The sequence below is a fragment of the Oncorhynchus kisutch genome, linkage group LG12 (genome assembly GCF_002021735.2).
Source record: "Oncorhynchus kisutch isolate 150728-3 linkage group LG12, Okis_V2, whole genome shotgun sequence".
In the NCBI taxonomy this organism is placed as follows: domain Eukaryota; kingdom Metazoa; phylum Chordata; class Actinopteri; order Salmoniformes; family Salmonidae; genus Oncorhynchus; species Oncorhynchus kisutch.
The window spans coordinates 14,811,997-14,836,500 of NC_034185.2; the positions used below are offsets into that span (position 1 = coordinate 14,811,997).

At 43.4% G+C, this 24,504-nt stretch overlaps 1 protein-coding gene across 1 annotated transcript; it reads left to right on the forward strand.

Annotated features, from left to right (window-relative positions):
- Positions 1 to 482: 482 nt before the first annotated feature.
- opn8c (opsin 8, group member c) lies at positions 483 to 12,982 on the forward strand. Its single transcript, XM_031836647.1, has 4 exons — positions 483 to 737; positions 4,998 to 5,291; positions 9,260 to 9,591; positions 12,493 to 12,982. The coding sequence occupies exons 1-4, from the start codon at positions 617 to 619 to the stop codon at positions 12,847 to 12,849; spliced, it is 1,104 nt and encodes a 367-aa protein (XP_031692507.1). The 5' UTR covers positions 483 to 616; the 3' UTR covers positions 12,850 to 12,982.
- Positions 12,983 to 24,504: the final 11,522 nt, after the last annotated feature.

Consider the following 24,504-nt stretch of genomic DNA (forward strand, 5'->3'; position numbering starts at 1 on the left):
TGTCCATCATCCATTCCGTATGATATGTTACGAATGACAATTTGTATGATATCTTGCAAAAGATATATGTAAGAATTCCAATTTATTGTGGCTAACGGTAGCTAGGTGGCTAGCTGGTTACGGTTAGGGGAAGCTTTAGCTAAAAGGGTATAGGTTAGGGTAAGGGATAGCTAACATGCTAAGTAGTTACAAAGTAGCTAAAAGTAAGTGAAAAGATGCTAATTAGCTAAAATGCAAAAGTTGTCACTGATGAGATTCAAACACGCAACCTTTCGTGTTGTACGCCCACCCAGCCTTAAGTATGTCACACTAATATGATGGTCCCGGTTTTACATTTATGAGACCAGGCTGCAACTCCACAGGCTTCAGAGAAAACATCTGTCTGAGTTTGACCAAATAATCCCATCATTATTGGTCTCTTCAGAGATAGCGACTAGAAGAGAATACACATGATAACTGATGGCGCGAGTGTAGGACATTTCACTTTATGCTAAACACGAGATGACTGACACGAACATGTGATCCAATGCCACGAATATTTGCTTTTGCTGGCTTTTAAATGTTGAGTCGGATTCAAAAGTGAGGTGATCTTCCTTTTCCTGAATTTGTATCGAAAATGATCTCCCTGAACTTGTCAGAACGCACAGATGTGTGTGGGAACCGGACTGTCTCTATTTTCTCCTCGAAACTCGCACCTGGTGCTGATATAGGTGTGGGATTTACAATCCTGTCAATCGGTGAGTTGGACTTCGTTATTATCACTTTCATATCTGATAATCTAGAAAGAATGTATCCTAGAATATAGACAGGCTGATGTTCATGCCTAGTTGATTGAGATTTATAGCACATGTTATAAAAAAATATATTTTCGTGGTCAGGCTCTTCCTACAAATTAGACTTTAGAAGGAACCGTGCGCAATACATGATATTAACGACTTTGTGGACAACAGTAAATCATACAGATTTATGTGTAAAAAATGTGAAATGTTTGTTTCACAGACTTTATTCACATTTTAAAATATTTAATGTAGCTTATTTGTGGTAAGTAATCCACAGTACTATGTATAGCCAATTACATACAGTATACTGCATTCGGGAAGGATTCAGACCCATTGACTTTTTAAACATTTTGTTACGTTACTGCCTTACTCTAAAATGTATTAAATAGTTAGTTTTTTTCTTATCAATCTACACACAATACCCCACAATGACAAAACAAAAACAGGTTGGGTTTTTTTGTGTGCAAATGTATTTAAAAAAAACTGAAATATCACATTTATTCAGACCCTTTATTAAGTACTTTGTTGAAGCACCTTTGGCAGCGATTACAGCCTCGAGTCTTCTTGGGTATGAAGCTACAACTTGGCACATCTGTATTTGGGGAGTTTCTCCAATTCTTCTCTGCAGATCCTCTCAAGCTCTGTCATGTTGGATATGGAGGGTTGCTGCACAACCCTCCCTATCCCACGTTGTCTTGGCTGTGTGCTTAGGGTCGTTGTCCTGTTGGAAGCTAAACCTTCGCCCCAGTCTGAAGTCCTGAGTGCTCTGGAGCAGGATCTCATCAAAGATCTTTCTGTACTTTGCTCAGTTCATCATCCCTCGATCCTGATTATTTATGTATTTCTTAATTCAATTATTTCACTTTTAGATTAGTGTGTATTGTGAATTGTTAGATACTACTGCACTATTGGAGCTAGGAACACAGGCATTTAGCTACACCCTCAATAACATCTGCTAAATATGTGTATGTGACCAATAAAATATGATTTGATTTGATTTTGACTAGTTTCCCAGTCCCTGCCACTTGGTATTCAGGCCAAAGAGTTCAATCTTGGTTTCATTAGACCAGAGAATCTTGTTTTTCATGGTCTGGAGAGTCCTTCAGGTGCCTCTTGGCAAACTCCAAGCAGGCTGTCATGTGCCTTTTACTACGGAGTTGCTTCCGTCTGTCCACTCTACCATAAAGGCCTGATTGGTGGAGTGCTGCAGAGATGGTTGGCCTTCTGGAAGGTTCTCCCATCTCCACAGAGGAACTCTGGAGCTCTGTCAGAGTGACCATCAGGTTCTTGGTCACCTCCCTGACCAAGGCCCTTCTCCCCTGATTGCTCAGTTTGGCCGGGTGGCCAGCTATGGGAAGAGTCTTGGTGGTTCCAAACTTCTTCCTTTAAGAATGATGGAGCTCTACTCTACTATGCGGACAACTACAAATACCTCGGTGTCTGGTTAGACTGTAAACTCTCCTTCCAGACTCATATTAAGCATCTCCAATCCAAAATTAAATCTAGAATCGGCTTCCTATTTTGCAACAAAGCATCCTTCACTCATGCTGCCAAATATACTCTTGTAAAACTGACTGTCCTACCGATCCTTGACTTCGGGCGATGTCATCTACAAAATAGCCTCCAGCACTCTACTCAACAAATTGGATGCATTCTATTACAGTGCCACCCGTTTCATCATCAAAGCCCCATATACTACCCACCACTTGCGAACTGTATGCTCTCGTTGGCTGGCCCTCGCTTTATATTCGTCGCCAAACCCACTGGCTCCAGGTCATCTTTAAATCCTTGCTAGGTAAAGCCCCGCCTTATCTCAGCTCACTGGTCACCTTAGCAGCACCCACTCATAGCACGCGCTCCAGCAGGTATATTTCACTGGTCACCCCCAAAGCCAATTCATGCTTGGGCCGCCTTTCCTTCCAGTTCTCAGCTGCCAATGACTGGAACGAATTGCAAAAATCACTGAAGCTGGAGACTCATATCTCCCTCACTAACTTTAAGCATCAGCTATCAGAGCAGCTTACAGATCATTGCACCTGTACATAGCCCATCTGTAAATAGCCCATCCAACTACCTCATCCCCATATTGTTATTTATTATATATATTTTTTTATTCTCCTTTGCACCCCAGTATCTCTACTTGCGCATTCATCTTCTGCACATCTATCACTCCAGTGTTTATTTGCGAAATTGTCATTATTTTGCCGCTACGGCCTATTTATTGCCTTACCTCCCTACTCTTCTACACTGCTTTGCTTTATCTTGGCCAGGTCGCAGTTGTTAATGAGAACTTGTTCTCAACTGGTTTACCTGGTTAAATAAAGGCAAAATAAATCAAATAAAATACTGTCTCTGAGCTATACGGACAATTCGTTCGACTCCATGGCTCGGTTTTTGCTCTGACATGCACTTTCAACTGTGGGACCTTATATAGACAGGTGTGTGCCTTTCCAAATCACGTTCAATCAATTGAATTTACCACAGGTGGACTCCAATGAAGTTGTAGAAACATCTCAAGGATGATCAATGGAAACAGGATGCACCTGAGCTCAATTTTGAGTATCATAGCAAAGGGTCTGAATATTTATGTAAATGAGCTATTTCTGTTTTCTATTTGGAATAAATTAGCAAAAATGTATAAACCTGTTTTTGCTTTGTCATTATGGGATATTGTGTGTAGATTGATGAGAAAAATTATAATATTTAATATATTTTAGAATAAGGCTGTAACGTAACAAAATGTGGATAAGTCAAGGGTCTGAATACTTTGCACTCTATATCACTACAAATGACACTTTATAGAAATATCAATATTTCATGGTATTTTTAGAACATGGGGCAACTCTAGTGTTATAGATGGCTATACCTAGTAAAATGTGGTCTCATCGATATTACAGTTCACTAAGTGTATTGTATTTCCTCTCACCTGAGTTTCTGTGTCCACCTGTAAAATTAAACAGACACGATGCTTGGTTTGTAAATACACTCAGGAATGGGCATAGCATTTTTTTGTGACCAAATGTTTATTTATTTTGTTACATAGTGTTTTTTAAATCCAAATTAGTCAAAATTATATTTTTGATGTGAGTGGGGCCAGTCTTTCTTTTTCCTCCAAGTCTGTTTGAGCTATCATGCCAACTCCATGTCACTCGTCATTGCAAACATGTTTGTCTTGACAATGAGAAGTGGACTTAACATGATAGCACAAAGTCATCTGGGACCAGGCTAGGCTGATTTTCTTCATCTTTTCATCATCCTTTCATTTGTCTCTGTGTCAGCCACAGGAGGTTGGCGGCACCTTATTTGGGGAGGACGGTCTCGTGGTAATGGCTGGAGCGTGGTTTCAATGTGTTTGATGCCATTCCATTCGCTCTGTTCCAGCCATTATTATGATCTGTCCTCCCCTCAGCAGCCTCCACTGGTGTCAGGGGTGTTATTTGTACCTCTATTGGAATATCTGACAGTTTGTGATTTCTGTTTCTACAATAAGACTATCAAAGTTTTCTTCTTTTAGAGTTCAGTCGTTCATGTGTTTGTTGTACGGGCCGACTTCATTTCAGTATTGCAGACACATGTTATTGCAGACATAGGTTATTATTTTGAGTCACCTGAATGCCTTATTGCCTGGAACAGCTGCTATTTCAGGAAATCCATCACTCTCTATCCACGGTGACTCGTGGCTCAGTGGTTCCTTAGTGGTGTATTCCCTCTGTGTCCAGCAGAATTATTTCTCACACCTCCTCTGTGATGTTTACATATTGAGTGAACACACTACAGGGGGTTAGCTGTGATTGCCAGCCAAACACCTTAACAGTAGAACGGTCATCCGGTGACTGGTATCTGTTTTACAGGAACATGATACTGTAGGTCTTATATAATGTCAGGTGTAATACATGGGAGTGTTGGTTTAATATTTCAGACAGGTTATATTCAGGATCCATTCTAATCACTGCTTGAGGAAACTTTATTTTCGAAGATACCTGTGGTTATTGCACCAGATCTTACAGTATATATTCAGACTACCATGAGAAATTACAATGTCAGAATGTATCAGAATGTCAGAATGTACACAACAAATGACACAATAGGAAATACACAAGAAAATGCAAAAAACATTCATGAAAAACAATCCAACGACAGACCATATCAATCATCACTCTCTTCTCCCATCTCTATAGAGATTCTTTGTTTCCCCTTTCTTGTCTCTCTTCCAACTAGTGCTTCTGTCCGTCCTCGGCAACGGCCTGGTGCTGGTCATCTCCTACCGACGGAGGAAGAAGATGGTGGGTTCAGAGCTCCTCTGCGTCAACCTGGCCGTGGTGGATTTCCTATGTTGCATCTGTTTCTACCCGCTGTCCATTCTGTCATCGTTTAATCATGCCTGGCTGGGGCACCACGTCACGTGCGTCTACTACGGTCTGGGCTGCTACATATTCGGCCTGTGCGGCATGTTCACCATCGCCGCCATCAGCGTGATCCGTTATCTGAAAACATTCTATAACCTGGTCTATGGTGAGTAGAGCCTAGTCTATTTGGAGGGGGGGGGGGGGGCAGCCTGGTCTATGGTGAGTAGAGCCTAGTCTATTTGGAGGGGGGGCAGCCTGGTCTATGGTGAGTAGAGCCTAGTCTATTTGGAGGGGGGGCAGCCTGGTCTATGGTGAGTAGAGCCTAGTCTATTTGGAGGGGGGGGGCAGCCTGGTCTATGGTGAGTAGAGCCTAGTCTATTTGGAGGGGGGGGGGCAGCCTGGTCTATGGTGAGTAGAGCCTAGTCTATTTGGAGGGGGGGGGGGCAGCCTGGTCTATGGTGAGTAGAGCCTAGTCTATTTGGAGGGGGGGCAGCCTGGTCTATGGTGAGTAGAGCCTAGTCTGTTTGGAGGGGGGGCAGCCTGGTCTATGGTGAGTAGAGCCTAGTCTATTTGGGGGGGGGGCAGCCTGGTCTATGGTGAGTAGGGCATAGTCTATCTGGGGGGGGGGGGGCAGCCTGGTCTATGGTGAGTAGAGCCTAGTCTATTTGGAGGGGGGGCAGCCTGGTCTATGGTGAGTAGAGCCTAGTCTATTTGGAGGGGGGGGGCAGCCTGGTCTATGGTGAGTAGAGCCTAGTCTATTTGGAGGGGGGGGGGCAGCCTGGTCTATGGTGAGTAGAGCCTAGTCTATTTGGAGGGGGGGGGGGGCAGCCTGGTCTATGGTGAGTAGAGCCTAGTCTATTTGGAGGGGGGGCAGCCTGGTCTATGGTGAGTAGAGCCTAGTCTGTTTGGAGGGGGGGCAGCCTGGTCTATGGTGAGTAGAGCCTAGTCTATTTGGGGGGGGGGCAGCCTGGTCTATGGTGAGTAGAGCATAGTCTATCTGGGGGGGGGGGCAGCCTGGTCTATGGTGAGTAGAGCCTAGTCTATTTGGGGGGGGGGGGGGCAGCCTGGTCTATGGTGAGTAGAGCCTAGTCTATTTGGAGGGGGGCAGCCTGGTCTATGGTGAGTAGAGCCTAGTCTACCTGGGGGGAGGGCAGCCTGGTCTATGGTGAGTAGAGCCTAGTCTATTTGGGGGGGGCAGCCTGGTCTATGGTGAGTAGAGCCTAGTCTATCTGGGGGGGGGGGGGGGGGCAGCCTGGTCTATGGTGAGTAGAGCCTAGTCTATCTGGGGGGGGGGAGGCAGCCATGTCTATGGTGAGTAGAGCCTAGTCTATTTTGGGGGGGGGCAGCCTGGTCTATGGTGAGTAGGGCCTAGTCTATTTGGAGGGGGGGGCAGCTTGGTCTATGGTGAGTAGAGCCTAGTCTATCTGGGGGGGGGGGGGGGGGGGGCAGCCTGGTCTATGGTGAATGGAGCCTAGTCTATTTGGGGGGTGGGGGGGTGGCTGGTCAATGGTGAGTAGAGCCTTGTCTATTTGGATGGGGGGGCAGGCTGGAGTACCAGATAGTGGGGTTTGCATGTTTGGGACTATTCTATTGGTTTTGTTGTAACAGGTAAGGTCAGTATTACATTTACATTTGAGTAATTTAGCAGATGCTCTTATCCAGAGCGACTTATAGGAGTAATTAGGGTCAAGTTCCTTCCACAAGGGCACATCGGCAGATTTTCACTTTGTCCTGTCGGGGTTTTTGAACCAGCAAACTCTAGAAATATTTCACCAGGCTAAGTGAATGCTAGACTCCCTACAAGCTTACCTAACCTAGCTGCTGCACACTACACAAAGTACAGATACCCCCAAAACGACTTAAGTAAAAATACTTCAAAGTACTATTAAGTAATTTACACAAATGCTCCCAGCTGCTGCACAATGCACAAACAAAGTACAGATACCGCCAAAAAAGACTTAAGTAGTACTTTAAAGTATTTTTACTTAAGTAATTTACAGAACTGCTCCCAGCTGCTGCACACTACACAAACAACCACTGACTTAGTGTGACATTAAGTGAACAACAACATGAATCGAATGAGCTGATATCATCTTGATATGAAAATCACACTCAGGACCATGAAACAAATAGAGAGTGTCTGTGTTGTTCTGTGTTGTGTTATCTGTGTGTGTGTGTCATCCTACTCCCGAAGGCACTGCATCTCAGCGTCACTACAGACCCTGGTTCGATTCCAGGCTGTATCACAACCGTCCGTGATTGGGAGTCCCATAGGGCGCGCATAATTGGCCCAGCATTGTTCTGGTTAGGGTTTGGCCAGGGGTAGGCGGTCGTTGTAAATAATAATTTTTCTTAACTGATTTGCCTCGTTAAATACATGTTATATAAAATGTAAAATATAAATCCTGTTTGTGTCCATTGGGGTCTTTCCAGGAAGTCTCCAGGGACTAATATACAGTACCTTCAGACAGTATCCATACCACTTCACCTTTTCCACATTTTGTTCTGTTACAAAGTGAGATTAAAAAGGATTTGTCATTTTTTGTCAACGATATACAAAAAATACTCTGTAATGTCAAAGTGGAAAGAAAAATCTAACATTTGTTAAACAAAAATATGAAAAATAACACTAATATATCTTGATTTGTATTCAACCTCCTGAGTCAATGTTACAGTCACCTTTGACAGTGATTACAGCTGTGAGTCTTTCTGGGTAAGTCTCTAAGAGCTTTCTACACCCGGATTGTGAAACATTTGCCCATTATTATTTGACCAATTCTTCAAGCTCTGTAAAATTGGTTGTTGATCATTGCTAGAGAACCATTTTCAGGTCTTGCCATAGATTTTCAAGTAGATTTAGGTTATGTCAGCTATTATGCCATATTATGACATGGTTATTACCGTGTCATAACGTGTTATGGCGCTGGATGTCAAGTAAAGTGTAACCATATTATAATATATGACAATATGACATCATCATACAAAGCGGGCAACGTCCTGCTTACAGACATCAACAACGACAAACTTAAAATCTGCAAAGACTACCACTACTACCACTACTGTTGTTGATGATGATGATCATATTATCAGTAAACAGAAAATCACCGCTCTAAGTTTTTTCTCTGTGGTCTATTTATAGGCTGTATTTATAATGTATTGCATACACACTTATAGTTAGTTATACAGGCTTGATCTCTCTCTTGTTGTAGCAACAACAACTCACCATCCCTAGGGTGGCTATAGCAGAACGCCTGCTGCCCTTTTCTGTCCCTTGCTATGATCTGAAAGACATTAAAGACAATATGGGCACAATTCCACCTAGCCTATCACAGGGTAAGGTGGAGGTGCTGTAATACTACAATACCTTGGAAAACTAAATTAAGGGCCTATGAGAGGGGGCTAAGGATCGATTTGGATTTGAGCGTCTCCTATCTCGCTCTCACTTTGTGTTTGTGTGTGTATGTGTGCGTGTCTGTCTGTCCGTCCATCCGTCTGTATGCCCAGTGGCTCCTAAGTGGCACAGCAGTCTAAGGCACTGCATCTCAGTGCAAGAAGCGTCACTGCAGTCCGTGGTTTACATCCAGCTGTGATTGGAAGTCCCATTTGGCGGCACATAATTGGCCTGGCGGCGCACAATTGGCCCGGTGTCGTCCGGGTTTTGCTGTGGTAGGCCATCATTGTAATAAGAATTTGTTTTTAGCTGTCTTGCCTAGTTAAATAAAGATTACATAAAAAATATAAAATAATCTCTCTCTCTCACTCTCTCACACACACCTCTCTATCTTTCTCTCTACCTCTCTCTCTTTGTCTCTCCAATTAACTAGTAGCAGGGCTTTCCGCTCTCCTGTGTTAATTGTAAGAGACGAGTAGGGTGCTCAGCCCTGAGTACTGGGATCAGGTGTGGATTAGGACAGGAGATGAGGGGAATAATGCCACGGGACAGGTTAGTCTTCAGTCAGTCTTCTCATCCCAGTCGGGAGCCTGTGAGATCGATTGATGTTCTCTAATTACCATCTATTTGTCAGATCAATGGAGACCACATAGCATTTATTTTAGAGAAATGGCCTTATTTGCCCAGATGTCACCCTCCCTTTAAGAATATAACCAGGCGATGGGATGTCTCTTTCCTTGCAGCAGTCTGGCTGGATGGTGCCAACATCCGGCTGGTGTGCTGTGCCTCGTGGCTAATCGCCACCGTCTGGTCCTCCTTCCCCTTGTTCGGCTGGGGCGAGTACGTCCCCGAGCCCTACGGCCTGTCCTGTACCATCGCCTGGCACAGCTACCACACCTCCTTTAAAGACGCCTTCTACGTCATCTGTTCCTTCTCTTGTTTCATGCTGGTGCCCGTCCTGCTCATCGTGATGTCCCAGATCCAGATCCTCTATAAAGTCTATCATTTCACCTACACCTTGTCAGCCCGGGGGATCCGGACCAACCTGCGCCATACCGAAAAACGTCTCTCCATGGTGAGAAGGGTTTTATGTCCTGCTGAAAGAGGAACCACGGCAATGTGCCTGAACCTCTCTGACTTAGTGGAGGACTGTCTGTCACAGTGCATACGTCTTTCACTCAGGGAGAGCGGATGTAGAGCTTACTGCAGCACTAGATAGAACTTTTACCTTCTGTCACAGTGAACATAGTATCTTTATATTTGGTAGGTTTTCACATACAGAACCAGTCAAAAGTTTGGACACATCTACTCATTCCAGGGTTTTTCTTTATTTTTACTATTTTCTACATTGTAGAATAATAGTGAAGACATTAAAACTAGAAATAACACATGTAGTAAAAGTGTTAAACAGATCTGTTCATCCTGTTGTATGCTCTGGCATTATACAGTCTGGATGACCTCTTATGTCATATGTTATTACATGCTATGTAAGAGTCTACATACCAGCTGTTATAACAGGGTGTTATGTCATTTATCCTCTGTGTCACATTATTACATTGAATAGAATGACGTGCGTCATAACCATGTAATATTTCCTTATAGAGTGTGCACATACACCTTAAGTAAAGTGACATTCATTTGAGGTGGTATAAAACAGTGAATAATGTGCTTATACCACGGGATGAGTTGAAAGTATCACAAAAAAAGGACATGTTATAAGAAAACACAACACAAAATAGAAATACAATTATAAAGGGCTCGATTTTGTCATTCTAAGCATATGCAATGTGTCTGCTTCTGACATAAAATAAATGTTTGACTTCCACACAAAATTACTTTACTTATTTTAGGTTTAAGGAAGTGTGTAGGCCGCATTCTTTATTGTAGAGTTATGTATTTACAGTATATCACAAAAGTGAGTACACCCCTCACATTTCTGTAAATATTTGAGTATATCTTTTCATGTGACAACACTGAAGAAATGACACTTTGCTACAATGTAAAGTAGTGAGTGTACAGCTTGTATAACAGTGTAAATTTGCTGTCCCCTCAAAATAACTCAACACACAGCCATTAATGTCTAAACCGCTGGCAACAAAAGTGAGTACACCACTAAGTGAAAATGTCCAAATTGGACCCAAAGTGTCAATATTTTGTGTGGCCACCATCATTTTCCAGCACTAACTTAATAACCATCAGGGGCATGGAGTTCACCAGAGATTCACAGGTTGCCACTGGAGTCCTCTTCCACTCCTCCATGACGGCATCACGGAGCTGGTGTGTTTGGGGTCATTATTATGTTGGAATACTGCCCTGCAGCCCAGTCTCCGAAGGGAGGGGATCATGCTCTGCTTCAGTATGTCACAGTACATGTTGGCATTCATGGTTCCCTCAATGAACTGTAGCTCCCCAGTGCCGGCAGCACTCATGCAGCCCCAGACCATGACACTCCCACCACCATGCTGGACTGTAGGCAAGACACACTTGTCTTTGTACTCCTCACCTGGTTTCCGCCACACACGCTTGACACCATCAGAACCAAATAGGTTTATCTTGGTCTCATCAGACCACAGGACATGGTTCCAGTAATCCATGTCCTTAGTCTGCTTGTCTTCAGCAAACTGTTTGCGGGCTTTCTTGTGCATCATCTTTAGAAGAGGCTTCCTTCTGGGACGACAGCCATGCAGACCAATTTGATGCAGTGTACGGCGTATGAGCACTGACATGCTGACCCCCACCCCTTCAACCTCTGCAGCAAAGCTGGCAGCACTCATACGTCTATTTCCCTAAGACAACCTCTGGATATGACGCTGAGCAGGTGCACTCAACTTCTTTGGTCGACCATGGCGAGGCCTGTTCTGAGTGGAACCTGTCCAGTTAAACCGCTGTATGGTCTTGACCACCGTGCTGCAGCTCAGTTTCAGGGTCTTGGCAATCTTCTTATAGCCCAGGCCATCTTTATGTAGAGCAACAATTCTTTTTTTCAGATCCTCAGAGAGTTCTTTGCCATGAGGTGCCATTTTGAACTTCCAGTGACCAGTCAGTATGAGGGAGTGTGAGAGCGATGACACCAAATTTAACACACCTGCTCCCCATTCACACCTTGTAACACTAACGAGTCACATGACACCGGGGAGGGAAAATGGCTAATTGGGCCCAATTTGGACATTTTCACTTAGGGGTGTACTCACTTTTGTTGCCAGCGGTTTAGACATTAATGGCTCTGTGTTGAGTTATTTTGAGGGGACAGCAAATTTACACTGTTATACAAGCTGTGTCAATGCAGCCCAAGGTCAGTACAGAAGTCAGTACTAGTGGTGTCATTAGGTAGGCTTGAATTAGCTCCATATACAGAAGCCAACTCTAATGTTGAAAGAATTGGCCTTAGTACATACTGTAGATTTGAATCTACCCAATGATACCAGTTGTTGTATGAGAGTTTACGAGATATAGTTGGATTTAGGCCTCCCAAGTGGCGCAGCGGTGTAAGGTACTGCATCGCAGCGCTAGAGGCGTCACTACAGACCTGGGTTCGATCCCAGGCTGTGTCGCAGCCGGGGGTGACCAGGAGAACCATGAGGCGACGCACAATTGGCCCAGCATCGTCTGGGTTAGGGGAGGGTTTGGCCGGCTGGGATGTCCTTGTCCCATCGCGCTCTAGTAACTCCTTGTGGAAGGCCGGTAGCATGCACACTGACTTTGGTCGCCAGCTGTACAGTGTTTCCTCCAACACATTGGTGCGGCTGGCTTCTGGGTTAAGTGAGCAGTGTGTCAAGAAGCAGTGCTGCTTGGCGGGGTCGTGTTTCGGAGGACGCATGGCTCTTGACCTTCGCCTCTCCCGAGTTTGTATGGGAGTTGCAACGATGGGACAAGACTGTAACTACCATTTGGGGGTAAAAAGTTAAATTTAGCAAATAATGTATGGATTTGGGTCTAGATATTGGACACAACATAATGTCTCTATCGTCCCCCTCAGATGTTCTTCTGCATCAGCCTTGGCTTTGTGACGGCCTGGGCTCCCTACGCCGTTGTCTCCTTCCTCTTCATCTTCCACAAGGACAACCGGTACATGGCGCCTGGGGGCTTCGTGTTCCCTGCACTGTTCGCCAAGAGCTCCCACATCTACAACCCCTTCATCTACTTCTACTTCAACAAGGCCTTCCGTCAGGAGCTGCGCTGCCTGTTGCGCTCCTTCTGTCCCCGGTTAGCCAGGAACCGTGTGGGGGTCCGCTCTGCCATGGGCCAGGAGGGACTCCCCGGGGGGCCACATCCCATCCAGATCCAGCTTCAGGAGCTGGGGATGTCTGGAGGGGGAGTCCTAGGGGAGGAATAGCAGCGAGGACACGGGGAGCACACTTTGGGGCGATCTCCTGCTGAGTGTCCAAGATCAGAGTGACCCCCTCGGCTGTGGACCATAGACCTGTCCAGTGCTTGACTTGGGCAGGAGCTCACCGGAGCTGAGCACCGGCACATCAAATGTTCTACTGCTTGAGCTCCTGTTCCTCTTATAGAATATGAACTCAAAAGTATTGTGGAGTTCTTGAACCTAAATATGAACAGTATTGGCACCCAAAATGAGTACCTGCACCTAAGTCAAGTCAAGCACTGGCACCTGTCTAATAGTTCCTTCCCATCCCCACCTGAACACTGATTGGATGATGAGAAAGAGAGGGGAGGGGACTCTGCAATAGGTTTGCTATAAGTTGAAAAGTGAATCGGGGTTGGTGCTCCTGAGACTGAGGCTGAATCACAAATCAGTCCCCTCCCCTCATCCCTCATCCCTCAGCCCTCCATTTGCACGTTCACACGTCCCTCCACAATATGCACAAGTGTCTGACAGCTAAGGGAGTGAAAAGGATTGAAGGTGTAAGGGATTATTAGCCACTTTAACTGAGCCAGCAAGTTACATGTTGCGTTTATATGTTTGTTCACTATATATGCCATGTGCATTTTGTTTGTGTCTGATTTCGAGATTTGACACATGTAACAAATGAAATATCTCCCAAATTAAATGTTAGACTGTTACTGTAAAATGACAAGGGGAATTTGTTGATTTGAATTTCATGCTTGTTTTGTTATTTAAATGTGGAACATGAATTCCATAATTTAAGTCACAAGTGTGTCCTGAAGTTGATGGGTTTATTTGATCCCCTTGCCACTTAAAGTCACCCTCAAAGTTTTGTCAGCAGCACATTACATTGGAGGGCTCTCCCAGTGAGTTGGTAGGGGGGAAGGGGCTGGTTTGGGATTCCCCGTGAGACTTCTGAGAGCAGTACAGGAATTACACGGGAAGTACGTTGATCCTTTCGCAGAAGCAGTGACAGGGTGCTACCATAGGAGGGCCAGTGAGACCAGAGACAAAGAGCTGAGGCCACAGAACCAGGAAGAGGCCAGCAAAGACTCCCAGCCAATAGGAAGAGCTCAGCATAGTGTTATGGTAACACACAGACAGCACTGGACTAGAGTACAAGATGAGAACAAGGAGTAAAAACATTTTTGTCTTGTAAAAACTCAAATTCGCCAACTCTTAATAGCAGTGGATTTATAAGAATACCTCAATTGTAATGAAAACAACATGAAATCAATGGTTTATGTATTAATCTTGTCCACCAGCTGGCTTGCTTTCTCTGTCTATATGGGGTAGCAAATTAGTTGGGGGACGAGGTTATGCACTGTTTGTATAGTCAGTCGTGTAGTGTAGGGTAAACACAAATAATTGCAGTTTACACACTTTTGGGGGGGTGGACAGTTTACTCACCTTTTGAGAAAAATGCTTTGAAAGTACAGGGAGCTTAACCTTTTTTCACTGCCACCGGTAATCAAAGCTTACCCACCTATTTCTTTTACCACTAGGCTACATCACTGGCATAGATGATGACGCTTTTAAATGACTGGGCTACATCACTGGTATAGATGATGAATCATGTATTTAGTTTTATTTTACACTAGTGTTCCCCATGGATTTGAATTGTCTGTTAATACCTTCATCTTCTGATTAAGATTCCATAAGATTTGTACTTGTGCTTGGATGCACACAGTACATGGATCTACAGCGCCTTCAGAAAGTATTCACACCCCTTGACTTTTTCTACATTTTGTTGCTACAGCATGAATTTAAAGTGGCTAAAATGTCGATTTTGTGTCACTGGTCTACACATAATACTGCATAACGTCAAAGTGGAATTGTGTTTTTAGTCTTTTTTTTTTACAAATTATTTAAAAATCTAAAGCTGAAGTAATTACTTTTTTATAGCAAGACTAAATAATTAAAAGTAAAAATGTGCTAAACAAGTCAGATAATAAGTTGCATGGACTAATGGTTTTTGAATGACTACCTAATCTCTGTACTCCATGCAATGATCTGTCAGGTTCTTCATTTGAGCAATACATTTCCAGCACAGATTCGACGACAATGAAGAGGGAGGTTTTCCAATGCCTTGCGAAGAAGGGCACCTATTGGTAGACAAAGAGATATGGCGTCCTTCCTAACTCAGTTGATGGAGAGGAAGGAAACCGCTCAGGGATTTCACCATGAGGCCAATGGTAACTTTAAAACAGTTTTTATGATAAAAAGAAAAGGAATAGAGCTAAGCACAGGCAAAATCCCAGAGGAAAACCTGCTTCAGTCTGCTTTCAACAGACACCGGGAGACAAATCCACCTTTTAGCAGGACAATAACCTAAAACGCAAAGCCAATTATACACTGGAGTTACTTACTAAGATGACATTGAGTGGTCAAATATACAGTTTTGACTTAAATCTGCTTGATTTAATCTATGGTAAGTCCTGAAACTGGGTGTCTAGCAATGATCTACCAACAACTTGACAGAGCATGAATCATTTTTTAAATAATAATGGGCAAATATTGTACAATCCAGGTTTGCAAAGCTCTTAGAGACTTATCCAGAAAGACGTGCAGCTGTAATTGCTACCGAAGGTGATTCTAACATGTATTGACTCAGGGGGTTGAAAACATTACAGAGTATTTTGTGTAGATCGTTGACAGAAAATTAAAACTAAATCCATATTAATCCCACTATGTAACAGAACAAAATGTGGGAAAAGGCACATTTTGAATACTGTCTGAAAACATTGTACATGTTGTACCTATCTACATGTTGTACCTATCTACATGTTGTACCTATCTACATGTTGTACCTATCTACATGTTGTACCTATCTACATGTTGTACCTATCTACATGATTGCACTGACAGGATCAATTGGAAGGATGATTTTCACACATTGTGGTTATGGGTCAAAATCAATCTTCCCTTCATTTGATTGATTTTACCATCATTTCACCGTATTATCCAGACGAGCGGTGCTTTCAAATGTGTTGCCTTGTTCTATCCGTATCATCTATTGAGTTATCATAGTTTTTTTTTACAATGTGATGCTTGACTGCTTTGTCAATCATTTCAGTTAAAAAAAGCCTAGTTTGAAAGCATTGACTGTAGGCATCTTGTTTGGATGTTGACATACATTTAAATATATATAGAAAAGCTTTGTAAGGTATGTTTGTGTCACACGTTCTTAGATGTCCAAGGGCTTACATAACATTATTAAGATAGGCTTTTACACATGATTTGCTGTATGTTTCAGTACAATATTCAATATTGTTATTACTGTTAATGGCCATTTTCAATTGATAATATACACATATTGATTGTTAAATAATATAATTTATAAATGCTTTATGAGCTTAGTAGTAGCTTGGTAGAATTGTCCTATCAGAACTCAGAAATCTAAGTTTGTATTACTCCACTGTTAATGTTGTTGTCATTTGAGTGTAAACCTACCATGTAGCCTACAGCTTCCTGTTTAAAACATATAATGGACGGTCATGTCCTTGGATACATTGCATCATTTAGCGCCAGATGTTTGTTTGTTGTTTGTTGTTCAGAATATTTATTGGATTCTGGTTTGTTCCGCTACTATGTATGATATTTCTGAATACATTAGGAAATCTGTCACTCAGTCCACTGATTATTATCATTTGTAATTAATTAAATGATATCATACCAAAGTTGCAGTCTATCTCTGTTAGAATGTGTTCTGCATTAAATGACTTATTATGACATTATAAATGCTTATACATGATTATCACATGCCATAATGAATTATACCTTTCAGATTTAAGTACGGTGCAACCAATATATATATATTTAATGTGCTGTGAATGTCCAAAAAAGAAAACACTGAATTACACCCTAACACAACAATATTCATAGTTAAAAAATAATAATTAAAGGCAATTAGTTAAGGCAATTTTCTCTCTTAATATGTATTCTGTAGGTATTCTGATATGACTTCAATGTTTAAATACCATAAATGTTCTCTTCCCTTCTTATTATACAGCCCAAATGAGGGACTGATTCCATTAGAGATACTGGACCACTAATGGACACTGGAAAAAATTCAAACAATGATTAGATATGGGTAGAATAGTTGCATTTAATCAGTCTTAATAACCCTTCTACTAACCCTCTGAGACTGCCTCATCTCATGCATTTTAATGAACAGGCAAGAGACATACAGTACATACTCTATCTGTGATTCTACCCTCCTCAATCAATGCTCTCTCCAACACTGTGTTCTAACATGCAGTGCTCTAACATGCAGAGCTCTCTTCGACATGGTGCTCTAACATGCAGTGCTCTCTCCGACACCGTGCTCTAACATGCAGTGCTCTAACATGCAGTGCTCTAACATGCAGTGCTCTAACATGCAGTGCTCTAACATGCAGTGCTCTAACATGCAGAGCTCTCTCCGACACGGTGCTCTAACATGCAGAGCTCTCTCCGACACCGTGCTCTAACATGCAGAGCTCTCTCCGACACCGTGCTCTAACATGCAGTGCTCTCTCCGACACCGTGCTCTAACATGCAGTGCTCTAACATGCAGTGCTCTCTCCGACACCGTGCTCTAACATGCAGTGCTCTCTCCGACACCGTGCTCTAACACGAGTCAGATATATGTGACCAACTCATGGATATTTTTCTGGAGGATATGTCCCACACACTGGTGTGCACACACACACACACGCACATTATCCCCCCACCCATTTCATCCCATTCACTGTGAAATTGTAATGCATCAAAGACCATTTCTCAGTAGCCACTTAAAACGGATTGAAGTGAACCTGTAGGGTTACTTTTCAGCTTTAAACACATTGCTTTTGGACAGAGGATGCATTAAAAGCTACCGAAGGTGATTCTAACATGTATTGACTCAGGGGGTTGAAGAATTGAACCACAGGAAGTTTCTCAGGGCATTCTTGTCTTGTTGATTTGAGTGACCTGGGCCAGAAAAGGTTCACGCTGTTTACACAAAAAAATCATTGTCCGAAAAGCAAGTCACATGCCCAACATACAAATACATATATATATATATATATATATATATATATATATATATATATATATATATATATATATATATATATATATATATATATATATATATATATATATAAACAGTGGGGCAAAAAAGGTTTTAGTCAGCCACCAATTGTGCAAGTTCTCCCACTTAAAAAGATGAGAGAGGCCTGTCATTTTCATCATAGGTACACTTCAACTATGACAGAAAAAAAGAGGGAAAAAAATCCAGCAAATCACATTGTAGGATTTTTTAAGAATTTATTTGCAAATTATGGTAATAAGTATTTGGTCACCTAAAAACAAGCAAGATTTCTGGCTCTCACAGACCTGTAACGTCTTCTTTAAGAAGCTCCTCTGTCCTCCACTCGTTACCTGTATTAATGGCACCTGTTTGAACTTGTTATCAGTATAAAAGACACCTGTCCACAACCTCAAACAGTCACACTCCATACTCCACTATGGCCAAGACCAAAGAGCTGTCAAAGGACACCAGAAACAAAATTGTAGACCTGCACCAGGCTGGGAAGACTGAATCTGCAATAGGTAAGCAGCTTGGTTTGAAGAAATCAACTGTGGGAGCAATTATTAGGAAATGGAAGACATACAAGACCACTGATAATCTCCCTCGATCTGGGGCTCCACGCAAGTTCTCACCCCGTGGGGTCAAAATGATCACAAGAACGGTGAGCAAAAATCACAGAACCACACGGGGGGACCTAGTGAATGACCTGCAGAGAGCTGGGACCAAAGTAACAAAGCCTACCATCAGTAACACACTATGCCGCCAGGGACTCAAATCCTGCAGTGCCAGACGTGTCCCCCTGCTTAAGCCAGTACATGTCCAGGCCCGTCTGAAGTTTGCTAGAGAGCATTTGGATGATCCAGAAGAAGATTGGGAGAATGTCATATGGTCAGATGAAACCAAAATATAACTTTTTGGAAAAACTCAACTCGTCGTGTTTGGAGGACAAAGAATGCTGAGTTGCATCCAAAGAACACCATACCTACTGTGAAGCATGGGGGCGGAAACATCATGCTTTGGGCTGTTTTTCTGCAAAGGGACCAGGACGACTGATCCGTGTAAAGGAAAGAATGAATGGGGCCATGTATCGTGAGATTTTGAGTGAAAATGTGATTTTCTGGATTTCTTTTCTCATTTTGTCTGTCATAGTTGAAATGTACCTATGATGAAAATTACAGGCCTCTCTCATCTTATTAAGTGGGAGAACTTGCACAATTGGTGGCCTGTTTGTGTAGTGAGTAGACTCCACATTCACATTTAAAGCGACAATCTGCAGTTGCTACATCCATTTTTGGACTTACTCAATTAATAATATGTACCCATTGATTCTTTAAGAATATAACTTAAATGTCTCATGAGTTTAGTTCAACTGTCATACCCCGTTAGAACCCAAATATAAGCTTGTTTTACTCCAATGTTTGTAAACAAAGTAAATGTGAACAAATACTGTACAGCCTCAAAACCAGTGACAGTCAGCGCTGTTTAGTGCTTTTTTATGACCATGGCCTTATTTCTATTACAGCATATTGGATGACTCTCATTCATATTCCATTCGCCCAACTCAATGTAACATCAATAGGTTTAGGCTACTACCTGATACTCACATTTTCCCTATACCCATCATGAGGTTGCTACAACCTAGCCTATGAATGAAAGTTTACAATGTAGGTGTGTACAAGTCGAGAGACAAATGGTGACAGACAGTGACACGTTCAATTCCGCCTTACACACTCTTGCCTACATCTAGCTGATGAAAGGTGTAATCTTTAGTCCAACAGCTGCAAATGAGAATTTCTATTGGACAAATTCAGGGATGTTTATCACAGTTTCTTTCCGTTTGCTTCTGTTTAAGAACCGTTTTTCAACAAAATCGGTGGAATGAACACACCCCTGATCACACTTACACATTGTTCACTTTCATAGCAGCCACATAAAAACAGCATGATTACTTTGATTGTTGCGTAATTCCTTCTCGCATCTACACTCTCTCCTCCTCTCACCCTTTTCCCCTCTCACCCTTTTCCTTTGTTTGTGGACTTCACTGCACAACACATCAGCTGTCTGTGACCTGGCGAAAAAAGATTTACAAGCCAAACCTTCAAACCAAAGCCACTACACACAGCCTACATCGTTTTCACCACATTAGCTATCATCATAGTCAACATACTGTAGCTAGTAGAACTAACGAGTTAGTAAAACCGCTACAATCGTGCAGTATAGTGTACAGTCAGCAGGCAGTTTAGCAGTTACACTGGCGGGCCCTGGTTGCCGAAATTAATAAAACCTAAAGCTTACCTTGATTTGGAAGAGTTCCAGTGTTGAATAGCCAGCTAGCTAACATAGCATCCCTCTCTGTTTGAGTAGGCTAAACTCGTTAGCTGCATTTACTAACTAACAAAGTCAAAGTCAAAGTGAAAAAATACAAAGAAATACAGCTAGCTCTCGCTTTCTCTTGCTTCCCCTTCTTTTTTAAAGAAATTAATTTGTTCTAAATGATTCAACTATTGTTTTTCTCTCTTTGAGTCAAATTAATCAAGATTCATTCTCTAATCCTTTGATTGGGTGGACAACATGTCAATTCATGCTGAAAGAGCTCTAATAGGTTGGAGGACAGTTGTCATAATTGCTATGTAAGTCTATGGAAGGGGTGAGGACCATGAGCCTCCTGGGTCTGTGTTGAAATCAATGTACCCAGAGGAGAACGGAAACTACCTGTCCTGCGGCTACACCATGGTGCTACCCTACAGAGTGCTGTTGAGGCTACTGTATACCTTTATTGCAAAACAGTGTGTTTTAATACATTATTTGCTTACGTTAATATATTTAATATAGTTTTATCTATAAAGGATAACTTTTTTCAATTTTTACGCTCTGTCTATGAATTTGAGATTGGTTACATTTCTCCAGCTCCATCCCTCAGCGTTTTAACAGCTGATTGACCCTTTAAATACCTTCTGATATTCTCAACACTATATCCTATTTCCATTGATCACTGGAAGGAAAATTACTTTGGTTACCTAGCTGGAAATAAATTGTCTGTGCAACCCAAGTCCATCTCCATGGAATCAACCTCAAGACTCCTCAAAACAATAGCCAATATCCTCTTCAAACTGACTATTGAGGTAATGAATGACTAGTCAGACATATTAGATTGAAATCAATCAAGTCAAGAGTATGCAATTTATTATACCCCAGGTCTTGGAATCAGAGTGCAACAAGTCCAGGAACAGAGAATAATGAGATGTAGGTTAGAGGTGAGGATATTTACCTCTTGTTTCACAAACCTAACAATATCCCCATAGTTGGTGCGAGGGCTTGAGAATGATGTGAGGGTGCAGGTGGGAGGACACTTTATTCATACCTCTTCATATACTTTTAAATCACTGTCACACTCCAAACACATCCAGACCTGAGAGAGTTTAGGTGTGCGTGTGCATGCATGTATTTGTTCATGTGTGTGTGTGAGCCGCCTCTTTTCTGAGGTATTGTTGGGCCTGGTTGTCATGGCGGTGCCCTGCTCGTTATACTCGAAAAGGGGGAGAGTGCTTTGGTGGGATGCCTGGCAATCTCATTACTGCAGGAAGCCTGTCTGAGTGGAGCCGGAGGGATGGAGAGATGGAGGGATGGAGGAGGGGGACAGTGGGGCCAGCGGGCCCAGATCAAGCAGAACCCCAATTCCTATTTTGTCCAGAGGGCCTCCGTTGTTCTAAACCTTCATTAGCACCAGCTGAAGAAGCCGTTCAGAAGGACCTGGTGCCCCATTCTGTTCCTGCACTCCTACTGTGTACTGTAGAGCCCCTGTGGTCTGCTCCCGCAAGTCCCTCCAATGTTCCCCTGCACTCCTACTGTGTACTGTAGAGCCCCTGTGGTCTGCTCCCGCAAGTCCCTCCACTGTTCCCCTGCACTCCGCTCCACATACAGACCAGACACGGACACGGATACAGAGACACGGACAGGGATACAGGGAGACGGACAGGGATACATGGACACGGACAAGGATACAGGGAGACGGACAGGGATACAGGGAGACGGACAGGGATACAGGGAGACGGACAGGGATACAGGGAGACGGACAGGGATACAGGGAGACGGACAGGGATACAGAGACACGGACAGGGATACAGGGAGACGGACAGGGATACATGGACACGGACAGGGATACAGGGAGACGGACAGGGATACAGGGAGACGGACAGGGATACAGGGAGACGGACAGGGATACAGAGACACGGACAGGGATACAGAGACACGGACAGGGATACAGGGAGACGGACAGGGATACATGGACACGGACAGGGATACAGGGAGACGGACAGGGATACAGAGACACGGACAGGGGTACAGGGAGACGGACAGGGATACAGGGAGACGGACAGGGATACAGGGAGACGGACAGGGATACAGAGACACGGACAGGGATACAGGGAGACGGACAGGGATACATGGACACGGACAGGGATACATGGACATGGAAGCTCCAAAAACACGAACGCTGGAAGATCTTGGGATCGCACCGATGAGGAGGGGAAGCTATGATGAAGCTGAGGCTTTAAGACTATGTCCTGTGAGTATTAACCTACTATAGTAAGCCTTTATGGTACAATTTCTGAGTTGTGCAGACTGAGGGTATTGCCATGGCAAGGGTCAAATCATAATGGTTTCAGGGGTGTTGCCATGTGATTGCAAAGCTACTGGTAATTTTCCAAAGTTACCTGCATCTTCAGTAATTTTGTAATCTATGGCAATCTATGGTAACTTTGATCATTTATACACAAATAGCTTGTAAAAAAATAATACAATATATTAAAATATATTTTTTTATATTTGTCCATACTGCCCTACCAAGCAAAAAGGCAGTAACTGCTCATTTAGTAAAAAATGAGTTAATGTAATTTTTGCTACATTAAATACGTGCTTAATCATGTGAGCAAATACAGCATCTTTTTGCATCTGCACACATCGACAACAGACACCCTCGAAGCATCGTTACCTATCGCTCCACAAAAGCTGCAGCCCTTGCAGAGCGGCTTCAAGGTCGCGAAGCGAGTGACGTCACCGATTTGAAATTCCATTAGCATGCACCGCTAATTAGCCAGACATGTCACGCCGGTTACAGGGGCATTACAATGTTTTAGGCAAGAAAAACCTGGGTTTTGGACACAAAAAACAAATCAATGTTCTAATTTTTTTAAATTCTAAACGTTTTCTCCCCACTGAACATGACCCTTGACTGAGTTTGGACACATTCCTATCACAAAACAGAAAGAATCCTACACTATAGTTCACTCATCAATTCAAATCAAGTTTATTTATATAGCCCTTCGTACATCAGATGATATCTCAAAGTGCTGTACAGAAACCCAGCCTAAAATCCCAAACAGCAAGCAATGCAGGTGTAGAAGCACGGTGGATAGGAAAAAAACCCTAGAAAGGCCAAAACCTAGGAAGAAACCTAGAGAGGAACCAGGCTATGAGGGGTGGTCAGTCCTATTCTGGCTGTGCCGGTTGGAGATTATAACAGAACATGGCCAAGATGTTCATAGATGACCAGCAGGGTCAAATAATAATAATCACAGTGGTTGTCGAGGGTGCAGCAAGTCAGCACCTCAGGAGTTGTCAGTTGGCTTTTCATAGCCGATCATTAAGAGTATCTCTATCACTCCTGCTGTCTCTAGAGATTTGAAAACAGCAGGTCTGGGACAGGTAGCACGTCCGGTGAACAGGTCAGGATTCCATAGCCGCAGGCAGAACAGTTGAAACTGGAGCAGCAGCACGGCCAGGTGGACTGGGGACAGCAAGGAGTCATCATGCCAGGTGGTCCTAGGGCTCAGGTCCTCCAAGAGAGAGAAAGAAAGAGAGAATTAGAGAGAGCATACTTAAATTCACACAGGACACCGGATAAGACAGGAGAAGTACTCCAGATATAACAAACTGACCCTAGCTTCCGACACAAACTACTGCAGCATAAATACTGGAGGCTGAGACAGGAGGGGTCAGGAGACACTGTGGCCCCATCTGATGATATCAGGGCCAAACAGGAAGGATATAACCCCACCCACTTTGCCAAAGCACAGCCCCCACACCACTAGAGGCATATCTTCAACCACCAACTTACCATCCTGAGACAAGGCCGAGTATAGCCCACAAAGATCTCCGCCATGGCACAACCCAAGGGGGGGCGCCAACCCAGACAGGAAGATCACATCAGTGACTCAACCTACTCAAGTGACGCACCCCTCCTAGGGACGGCATGAAAGAGCACCAGTAAGCCAGTGACTCAGCCCCTGTAATAGCGTTAGAGGCAGAGAATCCCAGTGGAAAGAGGAGAACCGGCCAGGCAAAGACAGCAAGGGTGGTTCGTTGCTCCAGATCCTTTCCGTTCACCTTCACACTCCTGGACCAGACTACACTCAATCATATGACACACTGAAGAGATGAGTCTTCAGTAAAGACTTAAAGGTTGAGACCGAGTCTGCGTTTCTCACATGGGTAGGCAGACCATTCCATAAAAATGGAGCTCTATAGGAGAAAGCCCTGCTCCAGCTGTTTGCTTAGAAATTCTAGGGACAATTAGGAGGCCTGCG

Excerpts from the sequence above, each read along its gene's own strand:
- opn8c (XM_031836647.1), top strand. The coding sequence starts at position 617 with ATGATCTCCCTGAACTTGTCAGAACGCACAGATGTGTGTGGGAACCGG. Across the intron at positions 5,292-9,259 it reads ATTCTATAACCTGGTCTATG|CAGTCTGGCTGGATGGTGCC; the intron begins GTGAGTAGAGCC and ends CTTTCCTTGCAG. Across the intron at positions 9,592-12,492 it reads CCGAAAAACGTCTCTCCATG|ATGTTCTTCTGCATCAGCCT; the intron begins GTGAGAAGGGTT and ends CGTCCCCCTCAG.